The 19,507-nt window shown below is 37.7% G+C and overlaps 1 protein-coding gene across 1 annotated transcript in view; it reads right to left on the reverse strand.

The window, feature by feature from the left end:
* NUP160 (nucleoporin 160) overlaps nucleotides 1-18,943 on the reverse strand; it is a 43,096-nt gene extending 24,153 nt beyond the window's left edge. The window contains exons 1-17 of the mRNA XM_031943753.1: nucleotides 18,824-18,943; nucleotides 17,284-17,392; nucleotides 15,531-15,741; nucleotides 15,024-15,246; nucleotides 14,128-14,206; nucleotides 13,290-13,404; nucleotides 12,661-12,819; nucleotides 11,860-11,937; nucleotides 11,559-11,656; nucleotides 10,088-10,172; nucleotides 8,985-9,053; nucleotides 2,521-2,604; nucleotides 2,045-2,215; nucleotides 1,743-1,842; nucleotides 1,328-1,493; nucleotides 381-508; nucleotides 115-275 (exon numbers count right to left, since the gene is read on the reverse strand). Of these exons, the coding sequence (XP_031799613.1) occupies nucleotides 115-275; nucleotides 381-508; nucleotides 1,328-1,493; nucleotides 1,743-1,842; nucleotides 2,045-2,215; nucleotides 2,521-2,604; nucleotides 8,985-9,053; nucleotides 10,088-10,172; nucleotides 11,559-11,656; nucleotides 11,860-11,937; nucleotides 12,661-12,819; nucleotides 13,290-13,404; nucleotides 14,128-14,206; nucleotides 15,024-15,246; nucleotides 15,531-15,741; nucleotides 17,284-17,392; nucleotides 18,824-18,926 (2,139 nt within the window). The 5' untranslated portion in view covers nucleotides 18,927-18,943. The remainder of the gene's footprint in view (nucleotides 1-114; nucleotides 276-380; nucleotides 509-1,327; nucleotides 1,494-1,742; nucleotides 1,843-2,044; nucleotides 2,216-2,520; nucleotides 2,605-8,984; nucleotides 9,054-10,087; nucleotides 10,173-11,558; nucleotides 11,657-11,859; nucleotides 11,938-12,660; nucleotides 12,820-13,289; nucleotides 13,405-14,127; nucleotides 14,207-15,023; nucleotides 15,247-15,530; nucleotides 15,742-17,283; nucleotides 17,393-18,823) is intronic.
* Nucleotides 18,944-19,507: the final 564 nt, after the last annotated feature.

Genomic DNA, 19,507 nt, shown 5'->3' on the forward strand with positions numbered 1-19,507 from the left:
GTATCCTAATGGAAAAGGAGAAAAGTGCTCTGTACAGCATTCACACTTCACTTAAATTTGTGACTATGTCATGGGCACCTGGTTGAGTTTTCTAAAGTTGAGTTTTATACTTACAGCATCTCCTAGCCTCATCAATAGCTGCTGTAGGATCAATAGATCTCGGCAGATAAGGAAGCGAGTACTAGCAATTTTACATACACCTCTGCAAACCACATTCCCTGTTGTTCCACTGCCATACAGCTGAGCAAGGTTCATGCGAACATTTAGAGGCTGAGCTGCATCAAGGAAAACAAAGAAATGCATATGATAATGGAGCTGTACTGGTGAAAACTGTGACTTTCTTTAAATTGAGGGAGAATGCTTGCTTTTGTGCCACTTACCAGGATTGAATCCCTTTTCCATTTCTACTTCTGTCTCATAGTCCATTTCTCGTATAAGAAGTCCAATTGCATGGACTGGATTCCTGATCTCCTGCAGTTTACTGCAGATATCCTCCATCACATTTTCTCTGTAGGAATAGAAAGAGAAATCGGTACTAAAGGACTTCAAACAAAATATCCTAAGAAGCAGGTGAGCCATTGATATGACCCAAGAGTCAGCAAAGTCATTAAGCAAAGATATATTTTTAAGCTTTTACCAAAGCTTTAAAAAGAGTTAAGAATTATCCTCTGGGAGAGAACTATGGAGACTGAATGAGGATTGAAAGATACTATTTTCACCTTCTTTCTAGTTTGCTTTTTCTTTCTTGAGGTTTTTCCCTTTTGTTCTGATTTTTCTTTTATAGCATGACTACTATGGAAATATGTTTAAAATGATTATATATACATAACCTATATCAGATTGGGGGAAGGATGGTAAAAGAGGAGGAGAAAAAAATTTGGAACACAAATCTTACAAAAATGCATGTTGAAAACTTTCTTTACATTTCAATTGGAAAAGCAAAATACTACTGTGAATGAGAAAAAATTGCCCCCTAGCACAATGTTTTAAGTAATTGCCTCCTTTGGTTTCTCAGAAATGCTAAGATCCACCATTGGAGAAGAGAACATTTTTCCTTATGGTTCATAAGAAGAACTCTTTAAAGATGCTGATGCAATTAATAATTCTTGTTATATCATTTGGATTATGATTCACATACCTGTTTCTATATAGGTAAAATAATTTGCTGGTTTTCCCATGCATAAGTTAGCTCACCTACTTATTAACAATACTGACTCACTTTACATAGTACTCATCTGAAATGTATTTCTACTATATTACTTTAATACCAATATTAGATTTTAAAATCTCCATTATGAAACAGACTTTACCCTAAGTTCTCCCTTACACATCATTCGCGATCAAGTCTTCCAGAATCTGTTCTGCAGCCCTCTCTGGAGATTGAAGGTGATAGCAAGCCATTTCCATCATGAATGACATTTCCAGAGAAATGGATTCCCCAATCAATCGGAGGCATTTGACAAGACATATAACGTCACGTGCAATATCTAAATCTATAAGGAAAAGAAATACCACTTAACTTTAAAGACGTGAATATCAAATGACAGTATTTTTTAAACAGGCAGAGTTGACAATTTTCATAAGCATACACGTTGAAAACATTTGTACCCAATCAGTTTTGCTTGAATATCTATGGTGGCAAAGACTTTTCTAGAGAATATCACGTATTGTATCTATTTGAAATAAGGATAGGGATTAAAAGGCTGAAGGAGGAGATTCAAAAAGGAAATAATTATTGTTACCATCAGAAATGGTGGTCTCATCCTCTGTCAAAAGATTCTCATCAGGCAAGAGATAGAGATGATCCACAAGGGCACAGGGCACAAGAAAAGAGAGGAACCCCTGGAAATGTAAATCTTCTGGTTAATTTTAATATGTTCAAAGAAATAGGGGACAATCTCTTACTCCAAAGGAGTTGCAATTCTACAGGAAAAATCAAGTGATTATGATATGGTTATAAGGAATTACAAAGTGGCAGATGAACATTCAGAGGATTCTAATAAATAGTAGTAGGAAGTCCTTCGGCATGCTTCTATAGCCTTACTTTTTTTAACAGGCACATCATATTTGCATGAGGGTTCATGTGCAGTGCAAGAGGGCGTGAGAGTGCTTCTTGGTACTGAAGACAGCAAGCATAGAACTTGGACCAGAATTCAACTTGTAACTGTCGAAACTCTTCCTGTGAGAATTCATACTCTGTCACACTTGCCTGGAGCTGGCAGAAGCATAAATAAAATTAAAATATTAGTGAAATTTATGATGTTCTTCCCAAAATAATAACATTCTCATTAAAAAGGATTCTATACAAGGATAGTTCAAATGGAGTCAGAGACAAGAATGACTTTATACTGGTCTCACTTTTTTCCTTCACTAGGGAAGTACACATTTGCCTATGAATCTCTAGTTTTAAAAGTTCACATATTCATATTTCTTAGTAATAAAAAGTTATTTTCTTACCAATACTGATGAAAAATATGTAAGGTTATATATAAAGTTATAATTTTTCAACTCAAATCTCACCTCATTTTCAACAGCTAAAGTAACTTCTTTCTTGAGCTCACTCCAGGAAAGATCCAAATTCCTCTCTGTTCCTCGACGGAAAATCTAAACAAAATCACATTTTAGTATATCATGCAATACACCAAACCTAATCAAAACATTCTCATTAAGATGGCATCATAATACTGCAGAAAAATGTATAGTACTGAATAGGTATACTTTGTTTTCTGTAACAGTTATCTTCCTGAAAAGTTGTGTAAATTACATTTTTGCAAAATGAATTGGTTTTGCTTCCTCCTGATTTCTATGTATTCATATAAAGAGTGATGAATATTAGTGCCCAAACCATTTAGGTTAGGATAAAAGTAGGACTAGAAGCAATACTGAGGTGATATACTACAGAACACCCAACCAGACAGAGGATATGGATGATGCCTTCCTCATACAGATTATAAAAACGGTATAGAGGCTAGCTATAGTAATAACAGAAAAATTCAATAATCTTGACATCTGTTGGAAATCTAATTCTGCTAAAAGTAGAGCATCTAAAATTCTTGACTTGCCTTGTTGACAATTTCATCTCTCAGAAGGTAGAGGAAGCAACGAGGAATACTGCTATTCTAGACTTAATTCTGATCAACAAGGACTGGTTGGCGACGTGGAAGTGACAGGAACCTTGGGAGAAAGTGACCACGTCATCTTGAAGTTTGTATTAGTGAGGAAAGGAAACACGGGGGTATAATTGGACACTAACTCATTCAATAAATATTTACAAAGTACCTACTAGGTGCAAGGAAGGTCCTATGCTAAGTGCTATGGGGGTTGCAAAAGTAAATAAACAATCCCCACCTTAAGTAGCTAACAAGAAAGAACAATAAAATAAAGCAAAATGTACCTTGGGCTCCAAAGAGTTTAGTGAAAAAATACTGCTATAATCTTATGGGTAAAGGCTAAAAAGATAAACCATTCACAATGATCAGAATAAAAAAAAAAAAAAAAAAGAAAAAAAAAAGAAAAGAAATCCTAGCTCTGTAATTCTTAATAAATCTAATTAAGAAAAAAAGGAAAACATTTTATTTGGAAGGGACCTCATATCTAAAGCAGTTTTTGATTCTCTGTAAATGATTTTAAGAAGTGTTTATCTGCTTGAACAACTCCAATAACAGGGAACTAATTATCTAAGACAGTCCACTCTATCTTTAGATCTACCTTTTAGATATTTCTATGTGCCAAGCAGAAATCTGCTTTCTTCTATTTGCCATCATGTTGTCCTCATACAAGTTCTTTGAACAATTCAGAACAAGCCCAAACCCTCTTCCTCTGTGAGTCCTTCATAGATTTCATTTTCATTCATTCATCCAGTCATCAAAGTTTACTCTGTGTGATATACTATATACTAGGCACTGGGCAGTACAAACTTACATACATATACAAGAAACCCCCTTTTGTCTTTTCTTTTTCAGACTAAACCTTCTAAACAATCAAGAGATTCTCAAAGAGCCAGAGTTTTGAATCTCCTCTTTTGGATATGCTAGAGATTTTTAATATTCTTCCTGGAGGGTATGGGTATGTGTGCGTACCTACTATGGATATGGAATACTGCATATAATGTCAGACTCGGCTGATGGGTTTAGTTTTACTAACTGCTTTCCTTCTTCTTCTATTAGTTGACTCCTTGATTAGAGGTTAGAGAGGGAAAAGACTATATTTGAAAATGAAGGTGATATAAAAAAATCAAGAATTAAATAAAAACAAAAAATTTGAATAAATAAAATGTAGTACCCAGAAAGGAACATGGTAATTCTGATTATCAGCTAACATATAGTACTGTTAGCTATTGTTGAGTTGTATCCTTTTGTTAATGCAGCCCAAGATCACAGCAGTATTTTTAGGAGCTGGGTCATACACACTGTTGATTGAGAAAGAGCTTGTACTCACTTAACACCACTTTTTCAAAGAAACGGCTGTTAAGCATCTCATACCTGATTTTCAGATCTCAGAATTTACCCTTGTTAAATGTCATCATGCTGGATTTAGCTCTTTATTCCAGAATGTTGCCATCATATTTGGTCATGTTGGACATGCTTAACTTGGTCATGGCCCTTGGCTTCATTAGGTCTGTAAACTGGATAAATATGCAACCTATTTTCCTCCAAGTCACTGATAAAATGTCTGATAGAATAAGGCAAAAGACCCTCCTTATGCCCTAATCATTTACCTACCGTTTTCAGTTAAAAATACTTGATCAGACTGGCAAGTCTATAATTGCTATGAGAGGGATTTTGTAACTAGTCAGGAACTCATTATTCCAAAAGGGCTTATTAGGGATTCCTAGCCTGAGTGTTTTTAAACAGTATTTTTTTTTGGTAACTATAGTTCAACATTTTTTAAAGGGGGAGGGAGGGGTAATTCTCTGTATTTTATTTTATGTATCTAAAATCATTACTCTATGAAGATTCCATGGCTGTCACCAGAGTGCTAACCAGGTCCTGAACACAAGAAACTGCAAGAATGTCCGTTTTACAGGGGACTTTTCCGATGCTCATAGATTTTGAAGGAATCTGAATTCTAAAACTGAAAAAAACTACCAGAGACCATCCATATCTTCATTTTAGTTCACATCAAATGATTATAAACATAATAGTGAACATCAATAAAATTAAGCTTGCTTAGAACCATTTAATTTCAACACATAAGCTACCATAAGTTTTTAGTCATTGGCCTAAGATCTCCCGCAGACATTTTTTTTTAAAAGTTTACTTTTATTCATTTGTAGGCAGAGTTAAAAATGTACTCTGTTCTTCTGCAGGGGGGATGGAAGGGGGATTTGAATTCTTTCATAAAGATCTTTCTAGATTTCTTTATAGAGTTTATATTTCAATGTTAGCTGAATCAGAGTATCCCATTACAGAATTCATGTTTATCATATTTATTTAACCATGCCTACTATAGTCTGACAGTTTGGCTGCATCCAATTTGTTTTTAAGCAATTGCAAAGAATGCTGCAATGAACATTTATGAACATTAACAGATCCCTTTGTTCTGCTTTTGCCAACATGTACTGGGTGTAGTCTTATCCTATTAGGTCAGAGGATATGATTATTCTAATTTTTCCTGTGTACTCTCAGACTGCTCTCCAAAACAGATTCTGCTTTGGAATTTGCAATTCCACCTGAATGAGTAGAATGAAGGGAATGAATGAGCATATATATTTCTTCACAACTCCACCAACACCGATTTTCATTGCTTTTAATTTTTTTCGCCAATCCGACCAGGGAAAGGTGCCATACCTTAACGCAACCTTAATTTTAAAGATAAGGAAGTGAAAGCTCAATGAAGTTGAATGATCTGAGACCACATAGTGAATGAATAGGAGAAACCAGGTTCTAAGAAAGATGCTAATGATGAGATAAGCCAAATACTATCTATTTTTAAGAGGACAAAGAGATTAACTCTGTTGATATAAGCAGGCTTGGCTGCAATTACTGGCAAATTTCTAAAATAATCTTAAGGAAGTCTTTTAGACTTTAGAAAAGAACAAGGTGGACCATTAGAAAAAAGCCAAACCAAACACTGTTGGTGGAATTAGGAAGTGACTCAAACATTTTGGGAAAGAAATTCGATTTATGTGAGGAAAAAGATTACACTTTGACACAGTAATCCTAATATTAGGAATATCCTCCCATGCAATTAAAAAGTAGAAAGGTCCAGTATATGCATCAAAATGTTCACAGTAACACTTCTTGTGGAACAAAGAACTGGAAACAAAATTATCTACCTATTGGTTGGAGAATAACTGAACAAACAAGCATATTATGACTTATCATACAGTAAGAAATGACAAAGGGCAACACAGAAATGTGGGAAGATTTTTATGACTTGCAGCAGAGCTAGAAGAGTAATAAATATATACTAAAAAAAAAATACAAATGAAAAGATTACTAAAAGTAAAAGGCTTACTAAAGAAAAATCCCCCCCCCTTCTCAATAATGGTTATAGAACACAGATAGGAAAGCCTATCTTCCTCCTTTCAGCTTAGAGATGGAAAACAACAATGGCATAATTATGCCTTTATTGTCAGATATAATCACTGTATCAGCTGCTTTTGCTGAATTATTTTTCTTTCTTATAAGGGAGGAATCAATTCCAAAGCTTGGTGAGGAGGCAAAGTATGATAATGACTGTGATATAAAAGTAAGATATCCATAAAACCTATATTAAAAAAAAAAAAAAAAAATGAACAATTTGTGTAAAACTTTGTTTCCTTATAAAACAAGTTAAAAATACAGAAGAAAAAGTTAGGTAAAATTATTTCCTTTTCTGAAAAGGGAAATAACAGCTTATAAACAAATATCTAGGCTGGTGGATTTATGGACTCTCATACTGATTCTTCACTTTAGCATCATAATTGACAGACTTTCATGGAATCCTTGTAGGAAAGCAGCAAAATGTGGGTTACATGATTGTATTATTAGGTGGAGTTTCAATTAATTATGTACCTGCACCTAAAAGCTAGATAATAGTCACATAGTGTTAAAATGGAGAGAGATAACACCATAAAGCTCTCCCCTTGGCCTTGCCTCATTCAACACTTTTATAGACATCTTTCAGAAGTAAAGGAAATGCTTAACTATTTTGCAAATGAACAATGAGGTGACAGAATTTTGATTCAAACAATCTTAGGGGCTGAAATGTTGGACTCAAATCAATGACATGAAATATCATATGAATAAAACTCAATTCTATCCCCTCAAAATCAACTGTACCTACACAGACTGGAGGAGATGTGGAAGGGGAACAAGGTTATGTGAAAAATAATCTAAATTCTAGCTGCCAAGTTTAATATGAATTAATAGCATGAAGGGGCTGCCTAAGCAGTTATTATAATCCTAGGCTTCATTAACGGACATATCACACCTTGAGGATTGTGTTCAATAATTGGCATCATATTTTAGGAGGGACATATGCAAAGCAATGTGCCCTCTACAGGATTTGACTGAAGTGACCAGGGTCCTGGAATCCTGTTATATAAAGGATGGAGGGAGCTGAGGATATGGAGTCAAAGAGAAAGATGTGGTTGGAAAGTCATGTGAAAGAGAAAACTTGCTTTGTGTAGCTGTCCAGTGGCTGGAAGTTTTAAAGGATGCATATTTTCACCTAAACATATAACAAGTTTTAATGACTAGAGCTGTATTGTGTGAGGTAATGGATATTGTCCCAAATGCAGCCCTGGCACATCAAAGGTTTGATGCCTTAGCAGATGGTATACAAGAGATTTCTACTTTCTGTAGGAAATTAAAACAGCTGTTCACTAAGGCTGCTCCCAACTCCAATATTCATGACTTTATCTCAACTTTACCAGAAAAACTTCTTAGGTAAATCCTTTGGTAAAAAATAATCCCTTATGCTTTCTAAACCAAAAGAAACCCACATTCCTTCTATTATAGCCTGACACTACCAATTAAGATGAAGCCCACATCTTCCCAGTACTTCTTCCAAAGGTGGACAATCTAAGGAAGGAACTCATTTTATACTGGAAGGCAATGTCTCATGGCATTACAACTAGGAAATGCTGGCAGGAATTTGGAAAGTATGCGAAGGAATTCCTTCACCAAGAAGTTAGAGATTTTATTAAAGAGTGCCTCCCTCCCCCTTATTTTTACATCTTTATAGTTGAAGTCAATGCAATTCTTAATTCTCCCTCACCTTCTAGAGTCAGTTACTAGGCCTTATAGATCTGGCCTCCAAAACACCTCTTGCATTCTTTCCATTCATACAGATATTCATCACCCTAATCCAGGTCTTCATAACCCCTTTCTAGGATTTTAGCAATAGCCTCTTAATTGAAGAGTCTTTCTAAAGCTCAGGTCTGGACCATATCACTCTCCTGCTCAAAAACATCCCTACTGCCTGTAGGAACAACTTAGCCTGGTACCGAAATCCCTGTATGCACAATCTGGCTCTAACATTGGTTACTTTCTAAATTCATATCACACTACTCCGTCACAGCATGCTCAGTCCCAGCCAAATTGGACTAGCTGTTTCTGGATTTCAACATTTTCTCTCCTGCCTCTGCACAAACTATCCTGCATAGCTAAATGCAATGTTTACTTCTTAGAACCCCTAGCTGCCTTCATGGAGTTCCCTGTAAGATTTCCTGATCCCCTAGTTATTGATGCTCTCTCCTTGCTCAAATTATCTTGTATTTACTTATCTGTTCTACACCCTAGTAGAATTAAGCTCCTTTAGGATGGGGACAATATATATCCCCATTGCCTTATATAGTGCCTTGAACAAAGCATGACCTTGATCAATTGCTTGCTGAATTTAATTGAAAAAGTAGTAGTTCTTTACACTGTAATTGTTAGCACATCTCTTCACATGGATGCATTGTAATTAACAAATGAAAAGCATTTATCACTTACTATTTCTTGCATAACAACACAAAAATATTAATAACAAATATGGATTGATTTCTTGCTAACCTGTAAAGCTTTGAAAATAGCGGCATTTGTGAATCGTCCAGGTGTGAAAAGACTCTCTAGATATGTCTCCTGTAGGGATGTAAAGCAAAATCAGCAAAGCCAAGACATTGAAAACAGAACCTGAAAAACTTCATTAAAAAAAAAAAATAGTCCAAATTCCTCCATTTTTATTCACATTAGTCACAGTATGGACATTACTTCTGTATTTGAGCAGAAAAGATGCTCTCAAATCTCTACGAGGTGAAATGAAACATATGTTTGCTTTCCTTCTACTAGGTGAAGCTATCCTTGACGGGCTTCCTTGGAAGAATGCAGCTGCAGAAGTCCCAGGTTAAATGGACTATAGGCAGATGAGGACAGGAATAGGAAGCTGCACTGCCCACTTAAATAGCACTACAACTCTGTTGAAAATTCCCTACTAGAAAATGCCTTTTTAGACCATACACTATTACACTGGCTCAAAGAGAAGAATTCTCATTTGCATCATTTCTAAGGTTTTCACGGGATATTCTATAGATTATCTAGACGATTTTATTTGATTCTTAAACCAACCTGGTGGGTTAGGTTTACAGAGGCCATTATGGCCAACATTTATATAGTGCTTAAAGGTGACTGTATGGTAAAATGGTGAGCCTTGCAAAGCCTCCAAAACTAATGCTCTCTAGGGAATCACTGGCTTCTAATGTGAAGTATTTCACATTAGACAAGAAATCAAATAGGGGTTTTGAACAGAATTCTGGGGTCCCCAAATAAATCAGGCAGAAGTGCTTCCCCTTCTTTTCAGCCTCTAGTCTTTTGCACACTACCACCACGAACTTCCATGTGAATACCACCTGGGTTTGCAAACTGCTTTTTTGACCTTCATTTGACCCCTTGAGGGTTAGGCAGGGCAACTACTTTTACTCCCATTTGGCAGGTGAGGACCCATGTCAATGAGCCAGGTCTCCTGACTACCTCCATTGCTCTAGCAATGGACTGCCAAAGTCTTCTGAGAGCTCGTAAGGGCTTAACTGAGTGGGATTTCCATCTGTGAAAGCCAGTTAAAGCACAAAGTTAGTCACCTCTTACTCCTTAAGATTTGACTTTAATTGGGTGCCACTTACTCTTGGATCTTGGTCATCTCTGATAGTGATTTCCTCCTCTGGCAGAGACTGCATGAAAACTGGGTTCCACTGTCCTGCAACATTACTGAACAAGAACACACCTATCAGGACAGTAACAATGACCACTCAGAGACAAGCTGATGACATCATTACCTACCCAGCCAACTCTCCACAGAGTTTTACTTTAAGCTCACGCTCTCAGTTAAGTTTCCAGCAGGCTGTTCCAAACCTCCAGCCTTTCCAATATTCAGAATAATAAAAACAAAACAAACAAAAAAAACCTCTCACTTGTCAGAGTTGTCCAGCCAGGACAATTCTTCCTCTTTACATGCTAGGATTTTAGAATTGGAAGGAATCCTTGGGAACTAAGCAGTACTACTCTGGTCATTTTGCAGATAGCACAAGTTTTATGTTACCAAGATTGCTACTCAGAAAGATCTGAAAAGCTTAAAAAATTATATGTCTAATAACAGTCTCAGTGTTGGAGCAGTGAATCCAGAGTATGAGTAAGTTCCAGAAATGTAGCATTACTTACAAGAAATAACATTTTCCTTTTCTCTGTTAAAACTTACAAGGATAAATTATGTTTATAGATCAAAATAAGAGCTATTTTTCTCTAAAAAGAAGGCAATTCAAGTCTAACAAAATGGTCAAATCCAAGGCCATATCTTTCATAAAAACCATAGCTAGTAGGCATACCCTTTGATCTGGCAGTGTTACCATTGGATTTGTATCCCAAAAAGTTCCTAAAAGAGGGAAAAGGTTTGTAGTGGCAAGGAACTGGAAATTGAGTGGGCACCTATCAACTGGGGAACGGCTGAATAAATTATGGTATGTGAATATAAAGAAGTATTATTATTCTATAAGAAATGATAAGCAGGCTAATTTCAGCATAGTCTGGGAAGACTTAACATAAACTGAGACCTCATAAACTTAAGTGAGCAGAACCAGGAGAACACTGCACACAGTGACAACAGGATTATGTGATGGTCAACTATGACAGACTTTCGGCAATGCGGTGATCCAAGACAATTCCATTAGACTTGGGATGAAAAAAGTCATCCACCTCCAGAGAGAGAAACTATAGAGACTGAATGTGGATCAAAACATACTATTTTTTTTTTTGTTGTTGGTATGTCCTTTCTTTCTCATGGTTTTCCCCCCTTTTGGTCTGATTTTTCTTGTACAACATGACAAACATGGAAATATGTTTATATAAATATGTATAACTATATCAGATTGCTTGCTATCTTAGGCAGAAGGGAGGAAAGGGAAGGTGGGAGAAAACACTTGAAACACAAACTCTTACAAAAATGAATACTGAAAACTATCTTTACATGTATTTGGAAAAATAAAATATTATTGAGAAAAAAAACAAACAAATCCTAGTTACAAATCATATCATCCTGTTTTTCAAGGATGGGTATGTTTTCAGTGGGGTAGGGTCATAAAAATGGAAAAAAACTCTTACTGTTCAAAATTGATGTATTTCACAATTGTTTGGTTCTCAACATCATGCCACAGAGCCCAGATATCAGTGGATGTTAAGGTAAAGTCAATCAGGGTCTCCTAAGAAAAAGGAAGAGAAAAGGTAACCACATCAAAAACTAAAAGGATATTACCACATCAAATGGTGGCAGAATTCAGATAAGGATTTCATTCATGTGTGCAGTGAAATCTTACTTGATAGCATGAAGCCTCTTAAACCATATACTGTTTTGTGGTTTTGATCACTAGTTTATAAATGGAGATTTTTTATCACAGGAACCCACCTGAGATGTGAATAATGAAGAAATGTGATCTAGACTGTAGCGGTTATTTTCAGTGCTCACCAACTGGAAAACGCAGAACTGTTGAAATACAAATGTTTAAGGAGGGTGATCAAACAATCAGCATAACCAAGGGTGGATGAATTCAAATACTATTTTTTAATTTTCAAAAATTTTTCTTTTGAACCACAAAGCAATATTGCAACTAACTAGAAATTTCACGGCAAATTTCTGAAGTGTCAGCATTTTCTTTAAAATGAAGAAAATAAGGGGGCATTCATCTAGTCATCCACCCACTTCCCATCTGTATACTGCTGCATGTTTCAACTTGCTTTTCATCTCTTGTTCTGGACATGGTACTCAAATGAACTACTTCTGGGAAGTGCTACTAAAGTATTATCAATTCAATGTTCCTATGACTCCTCAGAATAAATCTCCCTTCTCTGGTCAATATTTCCCTCTATATCTTTCCTCCTTTAAGAAAGAAAGATTCTTGAAGGGAGGGCCTATCCCATTTGTATTTGTATCTCCAGCACTTAATGCAGTTCCTTGTATGTAAGCAATTAACAAATTCTTATAGATTCATTCATTTGAGAAAATGCCTAATTTTGAGAGCTTTAAGAATCACTTAACCATGTTCCCACAGTAATTGCTAGTGTCTCACAAATGATAATTTATTTTTTTTATGAAATATTCAGTAAGATAAATTCATGAGATTAGATTTTAAAAGACAAAGGGTTTCACTTTATAAAGTGGCTCCAAAATATCCACGTAAAGTTAATGAAAATGCTAATCATCATATACCTGCCCCCGTTTTGGCGCATGCATGTAGACACCCAGGCAGAGTCCCATGGAAGGAGAATAGGCAAGGCGCAATTTGTGGCCAGTCCCAGCTGCTAGTCTCAGGTCTTTATTTACAGGTACATATTCTAGCATGTCAGTTACCATCAGGCACATCTGGTCCTGTTTGAGATAAAAAACTTGTTAAAGATCCTTTCTCTTTTCCCTCTTATCATCAGAAATGTTCAAGCCAAGCTCACTACCACAAAATTCATTATCAGCATTTATTTAAACAACTTGGTAGGTTTTATTTACATAAAAGAGTATGGTGAGACATTTCTCTTCAGTTTGGCAAATCCTAAAAAGGAAATTGGTATCATGATGATTTTTTTAGGTTCTTTTTTTTTTAAACGTTTAATTTTAACAAAATATAATACTGTTGACTATAATCCATTTCTGTTATATTTTAGAAGTTATAAGTAAAAACTAAAATGTATGATAACAAATCTCTTGACAAAGTTAGGATTTCCACAAATTCTGATCTAATTATCTTTCAGACCAACACAATCAGTTTCAGTTTCTCATCATTCACCTTCCAATATAAATCTAAGAATGAGAATGGGCCCAAAGTCAATGGCTCCTCAAGCCTTTACCTTATATGACCACATCCGGAGCTTGTGATCCTGGCAAAGTGCAAAGATGAAGGCATCATGCTCCACACAGTGAACAGAGAGACTGAGGGGGCGGTCAGAAGGATTCTGGTCACCCCTGAAAATGTAAGCATACAGAGCTATAGCAGAACCAGAGAGCAGTCACTTAGGAGGTGCACAGATAATAAGAGTTTTGGAGGTTTTCAGGTACTTTTGATCAATAGTAGCAGCAGCAATAATTTATCATCTGTTCAAGTACTTTAAAAATACTGTTTTGGAATAGGATCATTACCAGTTACATAGGCTAATTTTGGACTTGTATTAAGTTTATACAATACATTTGAACTTGACCTAATCAACACAATAATTTATAAAAGAAAACTGTTTCATTCTAACACTATTTTTTCTTCATATGCTAATCTGTTCTAAGAAACAAGCATTTTCTACTCATTATTCTAGATGAAATTGGATTTAGCAAGTTAACAACATATGCGTATATAAACATATGTTTGTGTATATGTTCCCATGCCATGAAAAGTGCTGGACAGAATGGATGCTATGAGAAATATATGGAAAATTCATAAACGAACCATAACTAATAGATTCTCTGGTCTTATTTTCAACATACATGATGCTACAAACTTTTCCTCTCTAGAATGTTATTTAATGCCATTAATTACAAAATACTTAACAAATACTTTGGAATTAATACAACATTCTCTATTAGAAGGCATCAAATTCTATAAGTTGGCGTTTTTGTAGGCCTTTAAAAAAAATCAAGGCCAAGGCATAAATTAGACGAGTACAGATCTTTATGACTTCTTTACAAGCTACTACTAACCTGATAGCTGTTGGCATCCAGCCTGTAAGCAATCGTTGCATCACCGAGCTCTGTTTTAATTCTACAACTGACATAATACCTGGAAGAACAAAAAGGAACAAAATATATTTGAGGTTCTCCTTATTTAAAGTAGTCCTCAATAATAACAACAAAAAAAATAGAATAAAAGATTCAACACTGAAGGGAGAAACCTGGGCTTTATCTTTACCCAAGGAGAATGAATATATTAAAAAATGTCTCATAATGACTGGGCAAACATATGTACTTGGAAGTTCAACAAGATGACCTGCTATCAGGGTCTAGCTTTACAAAAACACTTTACTTCTTACTGGAATTTTCTAGTCACATAAATCTCTATTATTTATTTATCATTAAATATTCTTTTTATTGTTACAATTTATTATCCATAATATTATTTATTATAGTTATAATTTTATATGCTAGTTTGTGACTCAGGATAGGAGCCTATGTTTTAGTCCTATCATCTCCAATAATCCCTTGTATAATCTGGAGTAGATTATATAGTATGAGAGCTCAATCTTAATTTTCCTACTCTTTTAGAGGTTTCTTCAGACATCAGAGAACTGTAGCCCAAAAATGGTCTTACTCAATTCAAACCAATATTAATCAAGTATATACTATGTACAAAACTCATAGGAGTTCCACTCTAGCATGGGGGGATAAATTAAAAATTTATAGAACAAATAACACTGACTATGGATTCAATGCTTTAAAATACAGGAAGATGGAATTACTTGAGTTAAGCCAATGAAAGCCTGTTAGGAATGCTTGGAAGGGTTCTCCTTTTGAGGAAGGAGGCAGAATGAGATGATGTGGAACCCCCTTCTTCCCTCTCATATGACAATTACAGGATGTATGCCAGGTCCCCATCTTACCAGGTATATCATGAGGAGGCAGTTTAAGGACAAATAATCCCCCAGAAGCTGAAGGCAGAGCAAACATTGCTTCCCCCTCACTGCTTAGCCAAGCTATTGAAGTGGTAGAATTGGGGGCCAATCCAGGAACTGTAGGAATTAATTGGTAGTTGCAAGGATCACTAAAATCAACTTTCCCAATATCAGTGAATATCGACTGCATTTGACTCTCAGTTACCAACTCCTGCAAAATAAGAAGTCATTTGTAAATGAAAAATAATCACTCTTTTATACTTTTATATTAAAAATAATCACTTTTCCCTCTCAAAGTAAAAATGGACAACTAGAAAGCAAAAAACGTTTTCCAAGAGACCTTTAAATATTTAAACTGATGCACATTTGGTAATTACAGTTCTAGTAAGGAAATTAAGTTTGTTCACAATCCAAGGGGATAATGTTCCAAGGTATAACTAAAGGGAGATTAGGAGTTAGTGAGAGACATATATTCTGGAAACTACACAAACTTACACTCCTATACATCCGGGAAGGGTGTGGCAGTACTAATCTGTGTACTGTATGATTGGTTAAAATCAAAATGATCACATGATTATGAGTCTCAGAGACATGAACACCTCCTGGTAAAACGTTACAATTTTGGAATTTGAGGCGGATGGCATTATTCAGAAGATTTATGTCCAGAGATTCCTCCACCAGCTCCAAAGTATCGCCAGAAGTGACCCTGTTGAGAGAGAGAGAGAGAGAGAGAAAGAAACACTGACTTCCTGGTAGTTATCAAGTTTATGACAGTATAAGAAATATTATATGCAAATAGCCCCCCTTTGAGAACTTAGATAAAAGACTTCCAGTCAATGTTACATACACATTGCTGTCCAAGAGTCCCAAATAACAAAATCATATTTGAATTTAAAATACAGAGAACATAAAATCTCATATTTCAAAAATCGCCATCAAAGTTTCATTTGAAGCATTTGAAAGAACCCAGGCAGTTAAGTGGAGCACTGGACATGGAATCAGGAAAAGTAGAGTTCAAATCCTGCCTCAGTTATTTAAAGTTGAAGGACAAGTCACTTAAACTGTTTGCCTCAATTTTCTCATCTGTAAGATGGGGACAATGAAAGAAAGCATTTGCCTCCCAAAGGTTGTGATGAAAATCACATAATATTTGTAAAGCTCTTTGCAAAGGCACTATACAAATGTTAGGTATTATAAAGTACTTTTAGGTACCAGAGAGAAATAGAAAAAAGTATTTAACAGCTCTAGTCCTCACAAAATTTATGTTTTACTGAGGCGGAATAATGGGGATACAATGATGCACACAAAATAAATATGGGAGTGTGGGAGATTACTAACAACTGGGAAAATCAGGAAAAGCCTGGTGTGGGAAATAACCCTTGAGGCAAGAGCTTTAAAAGAAGCTAGAACAAGAAATGATAAAATGTAATATGATGGAAGAATTGATTGTTGCCATGAAGTTTCCATGAATTGGCCATGAAATACCAAGTTTAATATATTATTAATAATTTCTCCCATAAGACCGAGAGTAAATGCCAAATGAATGAAGAATGGTTGCAGTTACAGTGATGTATGAATATCATGGAATATAACATCAAGCAAAGGCAATTTTCACAAACCTGGGTGATCCATCACTAATTTCTATAATTTATGGCAGGGCTTGAAGGAATAGCATGTGGTCAGGTATTTGTTGGTCATCTTTATATACCATTACTTTAGTTAGCAGTTAAAAGGAACATAATGGCCTTTCGACATGTAAAAACAATCCTAATCTGATTAATTGGAGAAATAGGTTTAGTCTTCATTGAAAATCCTGACAACCATCCTCATATCCATGATCTCCTCATCACAGTACATAAACTACAATACTATCTTTGTCCCAAATAAAGAACTCCTTACTTTTGACTATCTAATAAAGCTGTCTTCCTTTTCTAGTCTCCTGGCAAATTTGTAGTGGGAAAGAAAGGCCATTCATGAGAGGTTATACAGTCCAACATCCTCATTTTACAGATATGGAAACCGATGTCCAGGGATGTTAAATGTGACCAAAGTTATACAGGGAGAGAATCAGCAAAGTATTAAATCAGAATTTCCCCTTGCTCCATTTGTTCTCTATATAACTTTGAAATTAGATTTTTCAAAAAATCTCTTCCCATTTCCCCAAAACTATTATTCACTTCAGGTAAGGTCACCCCATTTTACAAGAATATATGGACCAAATCTCCTTTCTGGTAGTGGTAACACTCACCAATGAATGAACCTGTTTCTGGTGACAGAGAACAGCTTGCTGCTTTCCATATAGTAGAAGCCACCAGCACTTTCCCCATATTTCACAGCTCCTGATAAACCCACAAGCTCTGCAAAGGGAACATCAGAGAGAGAAACTTAAAAGAGTTGAAAGCAGAATAGATCACAGAACATTAGAGCTAGAATGGACATAAGAACATGTAAAAGGCAGAACTCTGGAGAAGTATACTTGAAACAAGGTGTTAAACAATTCAGTGGAATTGATAAGACAAGGGTTATCTAGTTTATTAACATGTGAGTTCTCTAGTTCAATCTTACTACAAATAATGGTTCCCTAGTGATATAATGATTGGTTTATACTCAGTATATTGTAATGATGTAATAGTAATAAGAGCATATAAACTGGAGACAAACTGAGCCAGGGACAGACTTTAAGATAGAGAGCGTGGCGGTGGCTCTCCTGCTTCCCCCACTGAGACCAAGGCCCATCTGAAGGCCTCCAGAAAGCTAGTCTAGGCCCCAGGCAAGGAGACAGACCACGAAAGAGACAATAAAGACTTTTGGACTTTATCCCTGGTTATTCTCGTGATGATTATTCTGCTGAAACAAAGACTGGTCCCAAGACCTCCAGAAAACTAACCAGAACATTACAAGAACAGAGAATGTCAGAGATGGAAGAGACTTTGAAGCATAGAATGTCAGAGTTGAGAAGGGCTTTAAAACCTAGAATATCAGAACTGGAAAGGATTTTAGAACGCAGAACGTGAGAACTGAAAGGTTTCTGAGAACATGGAACGCCAGAGACGGGAGGCACTTAAGATAAAGACTGTCAGAGGGTTCCTTGGAAGTGTCAGAAAGGTAGGTATTTTAGAATAGAGAATGTGACATTAGAGCCCAGAGAGCGAGGGGAGGGAGGATCCTTAGAATCCAGATTGCCAAGGGCGGAAGGGCTCCTACAACTCAGGCATGAAGGTTGTCCGTAGAACGCAGAATGTCAAGGATGGGAGAGCTCCTAGACCTCAGATGTGGGGGGGAGCCAGGAGGGCTTTTAGAAGCTAGAATGTCAAGGCCCTTAGAAACCAGACTGGAGGGGGCGAACCCAGCCTGCGGAGGGACGCGGGAGGCCCTCAGAACCCAGACTGCGGAGCGGGGCGACCCTGGGAAACCAGACTGGAGAGAGCGAACCCTAACTGCAGGAGAATGAGAAGGCCCTTAAAACCCAGAGGGGGGGGGGGGAGGGGGAAGGGCGGCGGGAAGGCCCTTTAAAACCAGACTGGAAAGAATGGGAGGGCCCTTGGAACCCAGGCCGGTCCAGCGGGGAGGGAGCGTCCGAGCCGCGGGCCCATCCCACCTCCCTTTCCAAGCTCCCCTTTTACAGACGGGGACACCGAGGCACGGAGGGGGTGGTGACCGGGCCGCCCGAGGCCGGCACTCTGTCCCAGCCCCGCGGCGGCCTCGGGGGCGTTGACATGCCCGGCTTGCAAAGCCGGGGATCCCGGGGGAAAGGAAGGCCGAGGCCTCGAGGCCCGCTCGCCGAGTACCGGAGCAGCCGACGGAGAAGTCCCGGAAGTGCCGCTGCGTATCTCGCTCGGCGCCGCACAGCTCCACGAAACTCTTCTCCAACGCTCCCGCCGCCGCCATCATCCCGCCGCCGCAAAGCCCGACGGGACGCGCGGGTCCGTCCGACTGCTCACGTCACTTCCGGCGGCGCCTCGAAGCCGAGAGAATCCTCGGGGTCGGCGCGACCTCGGCTCATTCCTAGAGCCTTCGGAGCCGAGGAAGCGACCGAGCCTCGAGTTCCTGGCTAGAGCGCCCCCCCGAGGCCCCCACCCCGAACCCATTTCCGCCGGACTCCAGAGGGGGCGGGGCCGCGGCGGTTTCGTTTTCTTTCGCAGGCGCAGAGCTGCTGGGGCTGGGAGGCGGCGGCGGGTCTCGCGGTGTGACGGAGCAGGAAACTGAGTCCCAGCATCCCAGGCCCAAAGGCCGCCGGGCCCCGCCCTCTTATTTGCATAAATTAAGACCCAGCGAGGTCCCACAGGTAGCTAGCGGGACTTGAACTTAGATACCGTTAGTTAGGGAGGATGTTGCTGTCCATCCACGGCTGAGAAGCTTTGATCTATAGGATAAGCGAGAAATAACAGAGGGAAGACACTAGAGCTAAGTAAGAGCGGAGAAATGGCTTCCTGTAGCAGATGGGCACAGATACTTTCACGTAGCTGCTATTT

Source organism: Sarcophilus harrisii, chromosome 6 (genome assembly GCF_902635505.1).
Source record: "Sarcophilus harrisii chromosome 6, mSarHar1.11, whole genome shotgun sequence".
In the NCBI taxonomy this organism is placed as follows: Eukaryota; Metazoa; Chordata; class Mammalia; order Dasyuromorphia; family Dasyuridae; genus Sarcophilus; species Sarcophilus harrisii.